General features: G+C 37.0%; 1 protein-coding gene across 1 annotated transcript in view; it reads left to right on the plus strand.

Moving 5' to 3' along the window:
- Nucleotides 1-18,141, plus strand: part of Sse (extra spindle pole bodies like 1, separase) — a 125,464-nt gene that overhangs the window by 72,272 nt on the left and 35,051 nt on the right. Inside the window, exons 3-4 of the mRNA XM_089100139.1 lie at nucleotides 2,874-3,001; nucleotides 11,351-11,475. Of these exons, the coding sequence (XP_088956265.1) occupies nucleotides 2,874-3,001; nucleotides 11,351-11,475 (253 nt within the window). The remainder of the gene's footprint in view (nucleotides 1-2,873; nucleotides 3,002-11,350; nucleotides 11,476-18,141) is intronic.

Below are 18,141 nucleotides of genomic sequence, written 5' to 3' on the forward strand. Positions count from 1 at the left end.
AAACCCAGCTGTTCTTTTCTCAATAGTTTGCATACAGCATTTCTAGATTTATAAAATGTTCTCATGTAATGCAATCTTCAAACAACGGAAATTCGGCAAGGATTTATTGGATGTTCATAGTCTCTCTTATTACCTTTCCTATAGTGGTGCTTAATTGGGGTTTCCCTAAAATCGCTAGGTACTTCTCATTTTTCAAGAATCATATTTACAAGCTTCAGTTACTTATTTCAAACCTCATAGCCACCATACTTAAGAAACTCATTTGCCGCACTATCAGTACCTGGGGCTTTATTATTTTTTACTCCTTTTAGTGCTTTCACTAATCCTCTCTCACAAAATAAATGTTCCTTTATATCCAAGGTTTCATAATCTTTCTCTTTTTCTGTAACTCTATCCCGGTTTAGCAGATTTTCAAAATTTACTGCCCATCCCTCTTTAACTCTTTCCTTATCACGAATTGTGGCCCTGTTCCTATTTTTAACCGGGACAAGTTCAGATTGACTACTTCCTCTCAATTTATTAACATGCCAGTACAATATTTTACTGTTAGCTGCATCTCCCAGATCCTCGGCAATTTTCTCCATGATTTCCACTCCACACCTCCTTTATTCATATTTTAATACTTTCTCCACTTTCTTTACATTCCTCTTATTTTCATTTGATCTATCACTCAGATAATTCTTATACAAGCCCCTTCTCCTCTCTATTTAATATAAAGCTTTTTCACTAATATTCCTTGCTGCGTTCTTAACTTTCTTCCCTAAGATACTATCGGTAACTTCACAAATTATTTTCCAAAATTTTTTCCATCAATCTTTTGTATTGTCAAATTTTAAACTCTGCAGTTTGGCTACCGATGTCATAACTTCCCGGAAGGTAGCTGCCCTTCCAAATTTTCAGCTTAAATTAACCCTAGACACTACTAAACGGTGATCTTTTCTTTTAACATCAATAATAGCATATATCCTAGTATCTTGTACTGATCCTGCCAGTCTTCGGTTTACAATGACATAATCAATAAAGTTAGCTGTTTTATCATCCTGTAAATACCATGTTAACTTATGGGTCATTTTATGACCAAATCTGTATGGTTATAACTAGATTGTTATACCTGTAAAATTGCAGGACTCTGTAGCCAATAGTATTTTCTTTTCCTACACCTAATTTACCTGGACTAGGATGCCATCTATCCGTATTTCTACCGACCTGGGCGTTAAAATCTCCTAACAAAAACACCATATTTTTACCTGGGACCCTGTTTGTTTGTTCCTGTAACTATAAGTAGAATTCATCTGAGTCACTAGTATCTCCGTCAGTCGGTTCTACAGGGGCATGTGCTACTATAACTGATATCCTGTCCTTTTTAGTCATAAAATGAACGGTTAGCATTCTATTATTAAAGCCCTCCCAATCTAAACAGGACTTGGCAGCTTCCTTATCCATCATGAGCCCTACTCCCTGTCTATTTACCCCATCCTTCCTGCATGAGTAAATAAATTCGATATCACCTAATTTTATGTTTTCTATCCCTGGAATATGAGTTTCGGAAACTCCTAATAAGTCCAGTTCGAAGCGTTTGAATTTGTCAGTCAAAATGTCGATACGATAACTATTTTTTGACGTCGTAACATTCCAAGTTGTAATTTTCATGTCCTTAAAACCATTGAAATTTTTTTGGCCTCAGGAAAAGCAATGGTCCCAGAACTAATGCAGGACGGTGACTAACACATCTTCTCAAGTCTACACCGAAGCGCTTAAGCTGGTTTAGAACTGGACAGCAAGAAGCCTGGGGGACCGCCAGTTTAATGGAGGCTTTGTGCAGTCTTGGGCCCATCTTGGTCACAAAATGGTTTTGAGCACTCGGTGATTAGACCAAGCCCAGAAGAATTATCGATTAATCAGAATCCCGTTCAAATTCTGTGTAGTTTACTAGGCTGTAATTTCTTTGAAAGGTGCCACTCCTCAAGTGGGAATAGAGTTGATCGGAAGGTCCCCAGTCTTGCGGGTACCCGGACAGGGTCGAGGCAGCCCTTTGCAGAAGCCTTTGTCCATACATCGGGATCTTACGCCCTGCCACAGTTGTCCTCCTGTAGAGGATCCTCCAACGATGGTGTTCTGCGTCACCATGCAATTTAACCCATTGCTGGGAGAAGGTTTGCAACTCCCTGGAAGTGTACATATGCCGGTAGGTCTTGCTGATTGTACATTCGAGGTGCCTTCTTCCTCCTCCACCTGTATTTATGGTTACGGCTGAGGGTGTCCCAGTTTCTGTTATGACCCCCCAGGGACACTTGCCCCCTTGGTCCGCCCCAACTATGGAGCTACCCACATATCTGTAGGATGTTCCCATTTCCGCCATCTGGGGATGTGCTGAGTGGTCTGGAGGAGGCCCCTACTGAGCCATTGGATATTAAAAAAAATGTGCATTAGTGTTTTGCCTTCTTTAGGGGGAGGGGGGTAAATATATTAAAGAAACTCAGGTTTGCTTTCCTCTAAAATCACAAACATATTAGATATGCTTTGTTTTTTGGGCAGAACAGTATTAAAGTGGTTAATTGCCTAATTTACCTATACCTAATTGGTGTTAATGGTATGGGACACCCAAATGGCACCGCTTGTTTTTATTGTCTTTTTTGTGTCAATAGGGTAAACGGATGCCACGTGTCTTATTTGGCTGAATAAAGTATGGTGCTGAAAGCGAAAGCAATTCTTTCTGGTTCTCAGGTCTATATCCAGTATTTTGGTCCAGCATCTGATTTTGTAGCTGTTGAATAACCAAAAAAAGTGTATTTTGTGTTTAGTCTATCGCTTTTGGGGGCCGTGATTTTTGTTGCTGAAAATTTCTTGCGTCATTATCCACTAACGTTTTTAAGGTATGGCAGTTATAAATCCTCAAAAGGTGAGCCAAGGAATTCTGACGATGGTTTCTTGGACTACCAAGAAGATTGCTTAAAGAAGGAGATTCCTGATATTCAAGATATTCTCAAAGATATTCCTAAGGGTAAGATTCACGAATTTTTTCCTTTTTTTTATTTTCGATTATTGTTTTCACCATCATGTTTTGAGTCTCTATTTTGGCGGTTAGTCCAAGTCGATTGTAACCTAAGCTTCTAAAAAAATTAAAATAGGCCATAATCTTTGGCATACTCATTTATGATAGAAAAGAAGCCAAATCACTAAATTTCATGCTATTTATGCATCACTCGCCTTATAATGATGATCAATGTCTGGACTCTTCTCTTTCTGTTCAAATTATTCGTTAGTTTTTTCTCGTGCTGTAGATCTCTTAGTTCCGAGGTACATAGGGAGATCAGTAATATCGTGTTTATTCTTCTGTGTACACAATTAATTTTTTTAAGCCAAGTTTTCTTATTTTTTTTTTTTTTTTTTTTTTCTTTTTTTTTTTTATAAACAACATCTTTTATTAAATATAATAATTCATGCCGGCTCAACGACTGGTTACAAAAAAAGCACAGATATGCTTGAAAACGCAACCGGTACACAATTACTAAATTATACGACTAACCAAATCATCACTGAAACAAAACATAAATAAAGAACAAAAAAAAATAGAAATGTTGATAATAATTACAGAACAATAATAATAATAATAAAAAAAATTAAAATGTAAATTATTAACACTCCGGCATTTGCTTAAAACAGGTTGTCAGATAACGGCTAAGCTGCATCTTAAAGGAAGAGCTTTCTTATATGTTTTACATTCAAATATTCCCTGCGTATAGGGGAGACTGGGGTAATGGCGGTTACCGGCTAATGGTTGTCATTATGAATTCTCGTAAAGTGGATAACGCAGATTCACACCGATGGGTACTGCCATCTCGAGACGTTTATGGAAATATTACTAGAGTGCTCGGCATCTTGCCAGCCTTAGTTTGGTTGTTGTGTAAGAAAGACTGTTTTGACGTTTCACCTTATAAGACGGACAATAGTTTAATCCACTATCAGCTCTTTCTGTTTACATTTCACGGAACGAGACTTATCTTGCAATAACAAGGTAAGTCATATTGTTGTATCATATACCAATTTATTAAGGTTTAAGCACTGATATTCTGATTTTTAGCCGTTAAATAATAACCATGCGGTTGGGGTAATGGTGGTCACTGCACTAGGGGTAATGGCAGTCATGACCGGCATTACCCCATTAGTACTCATTTTTTTTCTATGTTTCAGATGCCTAGAAAATTCATAAGGAAAACAGATAAAGCTGCATGGACTGCAGAGGAATTAACGAAAGCAAAGACAGCCATTTCTAGAGGATTATCGATTCGAAAGGCTGCTGATCAATTCAAAATACCATTCAGCACGTTGCAAGAACGAATGAAGAGTGGGATTGATTCTGATCCAAGCTTAGGCAGGAAGTGTCTTCCCTCCTGTTCACGAAGCAGCTCTAGCTGACCATGTAAAAACTTTATCAAAGATTTTCTACGGCTTCACTGCACTGAAATTAAGAAAAATGCATTTGAATATGCAGAAAGAAACCTATTAAGCCATAGATTTGATAAAGAAACAAAAATAGCTGACTTGGATTGGATGTACGGATTCATGGAAAGAAACAAAATTAGTGTGCACAAACCTGAAGGCAGAAGCATTGGAAGAGCCATTGGGTTTAATAAAGAGGAAGTAAATCGTTTTTTTCAAAATTTAGAACAGGCTATGGATAAATACAAATTTAAAGATACCAATTATTGGAACGTAGATGAAACAGGGATCACCACTGTGCAGGACCCTGGTCTAATACTGGTAGAACGGGGCCAAAAGCGTGTGGGTTCTATAACAAGTTGGGAAAGGGGAAAACACATTACAGTTGTGTGTGCAATGAGTTCGGGAGGGCTTTATGTTCCACCAATGTTCATATTTCCTCGAGCTCGTATGTCCCCGCTCTTAGAAAAAAATGGGCTACCTGGATCAGTTTACTCATGCTCTAAGACAGGCTGGATCAATGAAGAACTGTTCGTTGTTTGGTTAAAACACTTTGCTCAGTTTACTCATGCTAGTAATGACAACAAAATGCTTCTTATTGTGAACAACAATTACACTCATTGCTCAGCTGAAGCACATGATTCTTGTAGGGAGAAAGGGTTTGTTATAGTGTTACTACTGCCCCACACATTACATAGGCTTCAGCCTCTGGAGGTAGTATTTTACTCGCCCTGGAAGGCGGCTTACAAAAGGGAATGTGATTTATTCATGAAAACCAAGAATTTAGTAAAAATAAACCCTTATGATATAGCAGAGATATTCAAGAAGGCGTATTCACCAGTTGTTACGATTGCAAAGGCAAAAAGTGGGTTCAAAAACACTAGGATCCATCCTTTTAATCCAGGAGTTTTCACAGATAAGGATTTTATGGTAGAGGACATCCTCCAGAAGAATCAAGACTTGACGCCTGTTTGTGTGAACGTTTCCTTAAAAGCCACTGCAAATGAAGACATCGCAGAAGTAGACCAATACGAGGTCACGACTGAACAAAACTTAGAATCCTCTGTCCAACGTGATAAAGTTCATATTCAGGCGAACACACAAATTAATGTGTCTATACAAGAGATTTCTCCTCTACCTGGATGTAGTGATTGGGCTGATGAACCAAAAAAAGGAGCGAGACAAAAGCAACATTCTCAGATCTTGACTTCAACACCGATGAAAATCCTGCTTCAAGAAAAAAAAAGAAAGCGAGAAGAAAAAGAAACCAAGATCAAGGAAAAACTAAAAAGGAAAGAAGAAAAGAACTAAAGAACTAAGCGAGTAAAAAAAAAATTTAGTGGAGAAAAGAAACAGCCTGCTGTTCCTGAATGAAAACACAAAAAGTGGAGCAAAAGAAAATGATGAGGAAACTTTTTGAATCTGACTCCGACGCTTCAATTGATGAGGAAAACATTTGTGAAGACGAATCAGAAAGTGAGCTATGTTTGACAGAGATCGGCAAAGAAACCTGTTTCTATTGCGAAGACACCGGGAAAGATGGAGAAATATAGTATCAGTGCACTTTTTGTGCATTATGGGCACATCAAGAATATTCTGGATGGGACAATCCTGAGGGCTATTTATGTGACATGTGCTCAAGAAAGTAAAATTGACTTAAAGTTTTGCAAGCTCATAAGTTATATGAATATTTTTTTTTTGGCGCTTGAATTCTTTAAGCCGTTTTTTGCTATGGAAAGATGTTTTTTTTTTCAAATAATTGACTTCTAATTATTCCCATACTTTCAATTACATTTTTGTAATTTCTTAAATACGGAATTATGTAACAATATAAATATGATGATTTCAATTTAACGTGTTTATGTCATTGAAATTTCCCACATTTTTTATTTACAGCCCTTTAGTAGAACATGACCTTACCGACTGCCATTACCCCTAGGATAGGGGGTAATACCGGTCAAAGCTGGTTTGGCAAAACAATGCTTAATGCCTATATGTAATCTTGATTAAGGCTCAATTCAAGTATGCAATAGGTAAAATATACTATGCTAGAGATTTAACGCGTTTAGGTTTGAATTTTATCTTTCTTTTAATTTTTATTCTCATTTTGCCTTAGGTGAACGCCATTACCCCAGTCTCCCCTACTGTTCAACGTATATTCAAAGACCTTGCTTGAGGAAAGTGCATTGTGTCTAGTATTTTTTTTGTCTTCGGCTCATGTTGAAGCAGAATTTTCTTGTTTGCCAAAAAAGAGTAAAACCTCTCCTTATAAAAGCAATAAGCCTCAAAACTAAAATAGGTTTAAGAATGTATGCGTTTCTTCCCAATGTGAGGATGTGAGATTTCTCCTGTGGAAGCCGAAGAAGAGCGCTTTCCAAGGTTTTAGCTAAAAAATACTCATGAGCCATTTGTACCTTCAAGCCGATTCAGATTTTGAGCAAAGTGTGCTTGATGACTGTCTGCTGCTAAAAAGCTCCCACTTTCTGTCGTCGCGAAAGGTCAAAGAATAACATAATTTAGGAAAGTTATGCAAATAGCGACGAAGACCACACTGCCTTTCCATCATAAACAAATAAGTAGAACAACAGGGAAATTTTTATACAAGACAGTGGAACGCAACTTTAAATGAATATTTCGACCCTATATCCAAGGGCCGTCCTCAGCAAAACAAACGAAGAGAATATAAAAGAAACTTACATTAAAATTAAATCATTAAAACTGAAAGGTTTTTTTTTTTATGTTTTAAAACAGCCCTAATATCATTACTTCAAGGAAGTTCAACCAGGACTCTGGTTGAACTTCCTTGAAGTAATTCCTTTTTTGGGAAATGCCACAGGGTGTTAATTTCACCACTAGTGGTAGTAGGGATGGGACTGGTTGTCAAAGCGCATATTGTCATAGGAGTAACTTGATCGGGAGCGGTAGCGATAGAATTAGATGTGGGAAAAATTCTTTTGATTGAGACTGTAACATTAGTAGTCACAGTAAGAGTAGCAGAGGTAGGAGCAGTAGAACTGAGTGTGATGTTTAGCCAATAGATCTGTCCTGTGGTCCTAGAAGAGTTATGACTGCTGCTACTAAAATTTTTGTTTTAGGGATGTTTTTTGTAAGGTTAAATCTCCTAAAATTGCAATTTGGCTTATTAATAAAATTAATTTGATTGATACTATAAATCTTTCTCTTGGGATCTTTCTCTAAAAAATCCTGAACAATCAAATTGTAACGGCATGTGATACTATATGCATGAAGCTGGCGTGGGCGAAGGGGGGTCTGACTCCATGACCTGATTTAGGTCCGTCCGAGTCTGTATTCTGAAAATCATTCGAATTTCAGCAAGTGTATTAGGACCATATCCTACACTAAAACGTATCTATGGAACCTCTTTTCTTTAGACTAATTAAAAAAAAAACTTTTTTCCGTGATATGTAGAAAGCGAATTTACTGTCTAAAACGATCAGAAACTCCTTGCTCTTGTCTGGGGAATATGAAATGCCCCTTCCGCCTTTGATTGGCTTAGTTGACAAAAATATTGTGGGAGCATCGTTTTGATTTGATTTTAACATTGAATTAATATTGTAGTTTTCAACCATTCAACACCCTTAAATTGGTATATCCTAAGAAAAGCTTTTCTGTAAAAAAAAACAACTATGATGCCACTTTCCTTAAGGGCAGCCCGAAAAATTACTTTTGCTTTAAACCAACTTTATTCTCTGTTTTTCCTGATAAATAATTAATTTTACTATACTCAGAAATTATTTTAATATCGAATAAGTATATGAGAAACGAATAGAAGGATGAACATTTAGTACAATATCTTTTCCCCCTGAAGATCAATGGTTCAAAATTTTCCTGGTTTAAGTGTCCGTAGCTGTAGGTACGTGCCTGCCAAACTCATGTGAGTCTAGGCACTTTGATATGGAATGTATATGAGGCTTGGAAGAGATGTACACCTGAGAATCTTGTCCCATTGATTTGCCTTCTAAGTGTCAAGCCGGTGGATGAAAAAAAACCTGTCTACCTTTTTGCTGAAAAACTTGCGCTGGAAAGGTCACGGGCCCATTTTGTGCCTCTGGTCATAAAGGTGGAAATCGTTTGTGTGATTGCGGTTTAAGGTGCCACATACCTACTTTTCTACTAAAAGGGGAAGTGGGATATTGGAATGGCCACGAACTCATGTTGGTACTCCATTCGTTAAGGTTGAAAATTCTTGTATGATTCTACTTTCAATAAGGTATTATATATTCTGCATAAAAGCTAGTGGTTGAAGAAGAGTGGAGAGGTCGTGTGGTTGTGTTAGAGACGCCACTGGCTCAGTAGTTTTACAAACTTAGCTTGAGCCCTTACATAATTCCGGTTCAAACAAGGTATGGTACACCCGCCTTTCTCCTAAAAATTTGATAGGAGGATGTTGGAAGGGCTTGGGCCTCTTTATCCCCCAATAATGCAAGTGGAAATGTCTTTCGTGATTCTGCTGCAAACAATATTCAACATGCTTGTATGTCAGCTAAGGTCAGGCGCAAAGGTCGCTTGAGGGTTGACGTGCCCACTTAATGCTTCTTTTTAAAGGTTTACGATTTAAACAGGTAGTGATGACAAGTCGTGACCATGAGTCTGAAGAGGCATGGTTAAACAAATTCCCGATTAACATCTAAATTTCAGATGCCAGGTGGTTTGGAAAACGCCTGATCCTGTGACAAGGTCAAAATAAGTGGTAACAACGTTCTGGTGGTGCCCCTGAGAGTGTTAAGCACGAATAGGAACCTACCACTGTTAATTTCAGCCACCCTTGAGACACTGGTTGCACTGTCCCCTCGACATATGAAGCACTAACCTTGTTACAAGAAAAGATTCATTGAGGATCAATTTGAGCTGGGGTAAACAAGTCCTCTTGCTCTTACTAGTTCTGGAAATCAAGCTCCACGGCGTTTGATGGGTGACTCTCCCCTGATTTTGAGGGACAAGCGTTGCTTGCCCAAGCTGATCTGAAGCTGGTGTGTTGGGCTCTCCGGATAGGAAAAAACAACGGTGGACACCTTGACGCTACGAATGAATGCTTTCCCATATAAAGGAGATACGCCGCCCCAATATCAAAATACCACTTCTGAGGGAGAACCAATAGCACAGCGGCTGTCGGTGTTTATTATTATTATTTTTTTTTTTTTTTTTTTGTTAGAAGCAATATGTCTTCTTAGCCTGAGCCTTGACTCAGCTTTGCGAGTCCACTCGTAAGCTTGTAAGATATTGACCGTAAAACGAGCAGAAACTACAATGATTCAAGAAATAAAACCTGAAAGGAACATAAATAACAATGAGCAGTGAATGGGCTCATGGCCTCTTGATTTTCGCAAGGCATATAAGTACATGTTCTTTTGAACGCGACACAGTTCACGTTTTTTGAAGCTATAATATCTCTAAATCTTAGGATTTGCGATCGAGCGAGTTCCCCCCAACTTTCTACGGTCATCTGTTCTTTATGGTGAAATTGGATAGAAGGTATGAGAGACTTATCGCTCTTTAATCAGTCTACATTAGTGTGTAAACCGTTGTTCCTTAAGCCGAAATTCCTTAAATATATGGCTTAAATAAATAGTATTTAAATAGTATGGTAATAATAAATATGTTAGTATAATAGTGTTTATGTATAGTATTATAAGTTTTCTATACTATGAATTTTTATATTTAATATTTGCCCGTTTTTCTTTCTTTATTGTAAGTATATCATGTATAGTATATATGTATTTAGTAGCAGGATTTAGTTGCAGCTGAATATTAAAATTAATATAAATATTATAAATTTGTTGGGTGCTGTTTGGAGTTTCGGTGGTTTTCGAGTCCGGTAATTTGAGCTCCAATTTTGTTTTTTTTTTTTTTTTTTTTTTTTTTTTCTTGATTTATTAGGAGGGTTTTCTCCCGTACAAGTTTGCTTCAGGGAATCGAAGATGTAGGCCTATACTTTATTTTCAAATAAACCAAGTGTTACTGTATTATAGTATTGTATGTATTATAGACTATAGTATATAGTATTAAATAGTAAAGTAGTATAGTAGTATTTTAATGGTATTATATTTAAATAGTATAGAATTAAATAAAATCCTTAAATAAATAGCTTCGATGGAGAAAAGATAGCTTGTCTAAGACAATTACTCACTGTACTTTATCTAGTCCTTCGATGGTTTTCGATTTCAACAAGGTGTAATATGTCCATCTATCTACGTAAATGTGTCTGTAAAGCCTCTGTTATAAAGGCGTAAATAATGGCCATCCACCTTTGATCAAACAATCCTAAATGGACCATGAGCCATCCTCAAATGGGCTTAAGATGGAAAAGGTCTTAAGATGGGAATAAAAGGAAATTGGAACTTCACGAGAGAGTGAAGCTTTAAGTAGATTGCATTGGAGATACTGCTATGAGTTGTTAGTAAAAGTAGTAGTAATAATTTGGCCCCTTTGCCCTAGATTCAACCTTAGTCTCTGGAGTGTCCTCACCGAACTCAGAAAGTGAGAATTTGGGATCTGATCGTAATCCAAACTAATTGGTATGGACTAAATCAGCCTCATATTTGTAGTCGACAAGAGCAAAATCTTTTGGGTACAAGTCTCGGTTGAAGTTAGAGGTCATTCTGAAACATGTAGGCTGCAAGAGGTGTTTGTTTTGAACGCCGATATTAAACGCTGAACCGAATATTTATAGTTAGTAACTTCAAGAAATTTTAAATATAAAATTCATTGGAAATCAAGTCTCTACCCCCCCCCCCCCCTATTTATAGATCTTTATCGTTCTCTTGATAATTTGCATAGCTGGTATTTCAAAGCTTCAACCTTAATATTGAAATTTTTCCACTTTTCCAGATATAGTTAGTCCAAGTCTGTCAAATTAGTATTGCTTAATTGTCGTTTACTTGATTTTCAGAATGGACTTTAGTACAAATTACATCATTACCAACGAAAGCACAATGCTTCAGTGCATTTGGAGTGCAAAAAGAGACACCTCAGACCCCAGATTTTATAATAGCACGCTACTCAAAGTTATCAAAGGTAAGTTTGTGATGAAGAATTGTCTCACTTTCTCTTTGGCAACTAAATTTTACGTTTGGAGTTGTTCTGGGGCAAATTTTCCGCGGGCGGGGAATCTCCTGGTGGGATTTTTGTATAGGGGGGATGTGAAATTTACCAAAAAAAATTTTTTTTTTAATTTTATGAAAAACAATAGATTACTTGAGATATTCGGGATCTGATAAATTGAGGAATGAATTGCATTTAAATGGACCTGAGGAAGAATTCAAAAGATTAAGAAATACAATTGTGTATAAAATAAGATGTTTGTTTGAGCAGTATGGTGTAAGATAGTACTTAAAATGTGTAATTCCAACCCAATGAAGTTTCATAAGACAGTTCAGAACATTATCGGTAAAAAAGGGACCAATATTGAAGTGAGACATGATGATTTTAAACCGCTGCTATCTAGTGATGCTAATAATTTTTTTTTGCATCAATTTTCAGGTTTTATCCTGAAATAACAATCTTACCACCTAGTGACTCAGCTTTAAATATCCGTATCCTTGAGATTAGTTCAGTTGCTAAAAAGCTGAAGGCACTTGATTCTCATAAATATAGTTACCCACATGAGATACCGATTAAATGAATTATTGAGTTTGCTGATCTTTTATTTACTCCTTGAAAAGCAATTTTTAGCCAGTATTTTTTTTTTATTGAGTTTTCCCCAGTATTTTTAAACAAGCGTATGTTAGCCCAATTCCCAAGTGTAAGGCCACCAAGGATATTACTGATATAAGGCCGATTTCGAAAACACCGGCTCTTTTGAAAGTGTTCGAAAGTTTTATTCTTGAATGTTTATTTCAGGACATTAAAGATAACATAGATTCCCGACAATTTGGATTTAAAACCCGGGCACTATTACTATTCAAGATTCATTTATTTAAAACAGTTATAGTGGCATTGGCTAAAATTTCGATTAAACAACGCTATCTTTTACAACACAGGAAAAAAAGAAGAAAAAACTAAGCAAGATTAATGAGACTTATATAAAACGGAATAAAAGAATTACTGAATCAATTCGTTCTGTATCTTATTGGCTTGAACTTGTTCGTGTGTCGAGTATTGGCTTTTGGGGCAGCAAGAGGAGGCAACAACATCCTGTGTTTTTACTAGCTAGGAGTGACTGTCCAAATTTGCACATGAGATGGAATCTCCGTTCTCTTGGCGTTGGTATTTTCAACATTGCAGTTGCAGTTGTATACATGTCATATTTGGGGTTATTATCGCTCGTTTTTCGACAGCCTCAAGATCGTCACTTAAGTATTCAATGTTTTGCGCCTCTGGTCCCCAAATAGGGCATGCTTATTCTAGCAAGGGACTGTATAGTAGATATACCCTAGTCGTAACTGATTCACTGGGAAGCCTAGTCGTCGGAGTGTAGTCAGTGATCACAAAGCATAATTGCTTATTTTCACAAGTTTAGAAACATGGTACCTGAAAGAACAGTCAGCACTGAAATTCACACAAAGAATAATTGCACTTGAAGTGGTAGGGAACCAGGGTTCAGGACAAGTTAAGTCCCTTTTTTAGCGGATTAAGACGCATCACTTAAGCTTTATTGACGTTAATTTGAAGTCCATTTTTCCGCCACTGCTAAGTGAAAATGTCTTTCAATTCACCTTGAAACTGGGATATTGCTTAGGATTTATCCATGAGAAATGTGTGCAAGGCGGACAGATTATCTACGTATCTAAAGCGTTTATCAAAGTCAACGAGAACGTAGTTGATCATAGCCAAGAATAGTAAGGCAGCCAGCTTTCTACCTTGAGGAGCACCACACGTTTCTTTCAGTCCATTCGGAGTTGAGATCTCGGGTAAAAAGCGCATAGACACACTGTTGACGGCTTCTGAAGAAATCGACTATCAACGGCAAGGCCTGTTTTATAGCCCCCCATTTGTTTCAAGTTTTGTACAGCAGTGATATGGCGGATTAAATCGAATGCTTTACTGTAATCAGTAACCAGAAGGTCAACTATGGTGTTTCCCCTGTCTAGCCATTCAGTTATCAGGTGATAGAGAAGTACAGATAATGGGTATGATAATGGTAATGGGTAGGGCTACTTCCTTTCAAACAGCCATACTGGAAAGGGTCTAGTGAAGGGTTGATCTGCGCCAGGAGTTCACGTATATAAAAGATTCGGTGACCTTGGCGAGATCCAGAGCTATTGAACTTGGACGGAGTTGTTCACATGATTTTGGGTCCTTAACCTTAGGTGTAACCCGGACATATTCTCTCTTCCATACTTGAGGGAAGATTTGATCTCTGAAGCCCTGATTTATTACGGACGCCAAAGGTTTAGCCAGGAATGATGCATATTCAATTAGAAGTTTGACTGTCAGTTCTCCGAGATTATTTGGTTGCATTGTTTGATACCATCTAAACATTTAGAAAATGATGGGGCTTATGTTGATGCATTATTTGCTGACATAGTTAAGATTTTTGACAGTTTTAACGAATATGTAGTAGTGGAAGAAGCTAAGGTCAGGGGCGTCCCGAGGGGGGGGGGAGCGTGGCGTGCCCCCCCCCCCCCAACTTTTTTGGAATTCGGCAGAATTTTCGTCGAAGGTGAAAATTTCGGCAGAAATTTTGCAAATCGGCCGAAATTTAGCAAAATTCATGATTTTTGCAGAAAATTCGGCATAAATCAGGTAGCGATTCGGTGAAATCTACGAAGATCGCCCCCCAATAAAATGAGCCTCAGGACACCCCTGGCTAAGGTTATAGGTACCCGTCCATTTTCTGTACGTATGCTTGCTAGTTTTCTTTTTAAAAGATTTTTTTTGCGGTTCGCCACTAGGGACTAATTTAGGCCCACTTTCATTTCTTATTGTTTTCGACTGTATTTTAACAGCAACTCGTGAGCGTTTTAAATTTACTGATGACTTAACTGTCTTATCACTGCGACTAAGCCCCCCGACTACCGCGCAGTCTGAATTGACAGAATTTTTAGTGATATAAAAGCTGAATTACGACTGGTAAAACTGACGGTGAGCGAAACTTTTCTATGACTTTCAAACAGTTCGCGGTAACGAACTGTGAGTAAGGACCGACGCCACTCAATAGTAACCGAAACTCTAAAAAATGGAATTTTGATATATATATATATATATATATATATATATATATATATATATATATATATATATATATATATATATATATATATATATATATATATATATATATATATATATATATATATATATATATATATATATATATATATATATATATATATATATATATATATATATATATATATATATATATATATATATATATATATATATATATATATATATCACCTTATTATGCTGATTCCAAATGTGTAAGATTCATCAAGTTGAGTGCTACCCATCTAAAGCTTTGAAAATTTGTCTGATTTCCGAGAACTGGAAGAAACACTCCCTAATAGTCAAGGAATCTTAATTCCTTGGAAAATGAAAATTGCACCATCAGATTCAGCGTATCCGTGAATCCTATTGTAAAAGTTTCAAGCTCCCATCTGCGAAAATGTGGAATTTTGTATATTTTGCCAAAAGACAGATTACGGATGCGTGTTTATTCGCTTGTTTGTTTGTTTTCCTCATGGGGTGATCTTATCGAACCAATAGTCCTAGAATATCGGGAAAGGACTCGTTCGAGCGGAAATTAAAGATCTAGCGCCCTTTTTATGTGACCAAAAAGATTGGAGGGCAACTAGTCCCTTTACCACCTCCCTGGTTTCCTCAAAGTCGTCCGATCAAAATTTTGAGACAGACATTTTTTTCAGCATAGTTGAAAAAATGGCTCACTAACTATGCCTTTGAGGATAACATGACCCCCACAACCCCTGGGGAAAGGTCTGTTAAGTCATGAAATTTGCCCATTGTTTACGCATAGCATTTGTTATTGGTAGATATACAGATATTTTTTTCGGGGGGGGGGGGTCCATGGGAAGGCAAACTTCCGGGGGTGAGCTTTCCAGGGGAAATTTTACACGGGGGGGGGGGATTTGACGGAATTCCTCTACGTTTTTCTTTTTATTTGTCTTACTTTCTCTTTGCCAACTCAATTTTACATTTAGATATGTTCTGGGGTAATTATCCGGGAGCTATTTTCAGCCTGTTTGGATTTCCGGGAAAAAGTTTCCACGGAAGGGGGGATATCCGGAGTGATCGGGAAAACGATTAAAAACTAAAGTCTTTTTCAAATAAAACTATGCTAAGAAGAACTTTTCAGGCTGAATCGTCCGCAAGAAATTTTACGAAGGGGGATTTTCACCGAGGATGGAATTGTCCGTAGGAAACTTACGGGGGAGGGGAAGTATCTAACTTGGAGGAAATTTTGACGGAGTAGTATGCCGTGAGGGGAGGGAATTTTTCATGGCCAGATTTAAAGGCATTATTTTCATGGCTAGATTTACCGGTATTATTTGAGAAACGATCATAAATTAAATAAATTTTTTTTTTTTTAACTAAAAGTAAGCAACAACATTAGAACCCAAAACGAACAAAAATTATTCCGTATATGAAGGAGTTGCCCCCTTCCTTAATACCTTGCTCTTTAAGCTAAAGTTTGACTGTTTGTCCCAATTTTTTAAGAACGACTCCTGAAGCTCAAGGGTTGTTTAATTAGAATGGGAGGCTTTGTTAAAAGTGTTAAAAGCTTTATAATAAAGAGCAAGGTATCGAGGGGGGTGGGGGGCAACCTGTTTCTGTTCGTTTTGAGTTTTGATGTTGCTCCTTACTTTAATTTAAAAAAAAAAAAAAACTTTTTTTTTATTTAATACTTCTTAAAAGGTCGACAGCTGCTCTTCTCATTATTCCCTACTGCCGAAAAAGAAAACAGTTAGAACACATAGAATACCCTTGGATAAAGATTTAAGACGGAACACGAACGGTGACTAATTGACTAAAAAAGCAGCCTCACTTTTACGTTCATTTTCCAGCCGGATGTGATTTGGTATGCCAACTGAGATTTTAAAGTCTGTATACTGCAGCTACTTTAGACCTTCTCTTGAGTTTACATGTCCAGCTTGGTATCCAGGGTCGACAAAGGATCCATCAGATAGACTTGAGATGATACTAAAAAGATCTTTAAAATTATACTTGGACACAATTACTCAACATATGATGATGCACTGAAACAACCCAACTTGGATTCACTTGATAGTTGTAGACATGAATTGACATATCGATTTTGACTAAGTTGTTTGAACTCCCCAACTCACCATGGTTTATTACCCAACCTTGAGAGCCCCCCTATTGAAGGACCAGTCACCAGACTCTGACAAATAAAAAAGGAATGTCCACAATTAATTACTTACCCAGCCTCTAGTGCCGAGAGATATCGTAAATCATTTGTCCCTTAGTTGGCTCGACATTTTAATAATATCACCTTAACAAGTATTTAATATTTAATGTTTGATGTAGTTATTTCAGGGATTTGCTTGTGAGTATTTTGAATGAAAGTATTTCATTCAAAAACTTTCATTCGTGAGTTTTTTTCTTATCTCAGTTGCTTTGGTGTTCTCACTGAAGTAACTCTAATAGCTGCTTCTCCTTGTGTGGAGTAATTTTGTGCCAATTGTATATTTTTTTGGTGGTGGTTTTATTGGTTTTTAGTTGTATTTTGGTTTTTTATCTTGTTCTTGTTTTGTTTGGCTTTTGCTGAAGACGCCATGTTTTGATATAAGCGAAATACCCGCATTGTTTTACATTTTTCGTCTTTTCTTTCCACTGGCCGCAGTCTCGTTTTTTTTTTTTTTTTTTTTTTTTTTTTTTTTTTTTTTTTTTTTATTGAGATTTTTCTCTGTTGGTTTTTTGAGTATTTTGAATGTATTTTTTCTTTAAAAAACGATTAGAAATTAAATTTAAAAACATGTTTTTTCAACTGAAAGTAAAGAGCCTCCTTGTATGAGGGAAGCTGCCCAGGGGAGTCGTTTGGGGGTGGCAAGAGGGGGCAGTTGCCTCCCAATAATGTGGAGAAAAAAATGTTATACATCCCATAACCTTTGACTATCCAGATATGGACCCCTCTTGCCCCCCCATGGACCCCTCTCCCCCCCCCCAATAAAAATGCTGTAGATTTGCCCCTGGAGCTGCCCGCTCCTCGACCTCTCTCTTGTTATGGTAAAGTTTGACTTATTGTCCCAATTCTTTAAGAGTGGCTCCTGATGCACAAGGACCGGTTAATTGGAAAAAGAAGCCCTTTAAAGGACAAAATCTCCAGCGTAAAGAATTAGGGCTTCAGGAGGAGCAAGCCCCTCTCATGTGCGGAATAATTTCTGTTCATTTTGAGTTTAATGTTGCTCCTTGCTCTCAATAGAAGAACGTGCTTTTTTATTTAATCTTAGTTCAAGAACCGTTCCAAACCTTGATTGCAAATTAAATAAAACTTATAAGATAATTATATTGAATACAATAACAGTCAAAGCTCAAATCACCTTATGTATCTCAAAAATCTAAATTAGAATCAGATATTTTGGTCCTTAAGCCGAAGACCTGAAAAATGAAGAAATACCCAATATAGCTAAACTTTGGTAATTAAAAACAAACAGAATTTTTTTTTGAATTGTCCGAAAAAGAAGTTTCTCAAAGAAAATTAAAGTCATATAAAACTTAAAACGGATAGAAATAAAATCCTATATTAATTCAAACCTA

Source organism: Artemia sp. Qi Xiang Cuo, chromosome 14 (genome assembly GCF_049724085.1).
Source record: "Artemia sp. Qi Xiang Cuo chromosome 14, ASM4972408v1, whole genome shotgun sequence".
NCBI classification, from domain to species: Eukaryota; Metazoa; Arthropoda; class Branchiopoda; order Anostraca; family Artemiidae; genus Artemia; species Artemia sp. Qi Xiang Cuo.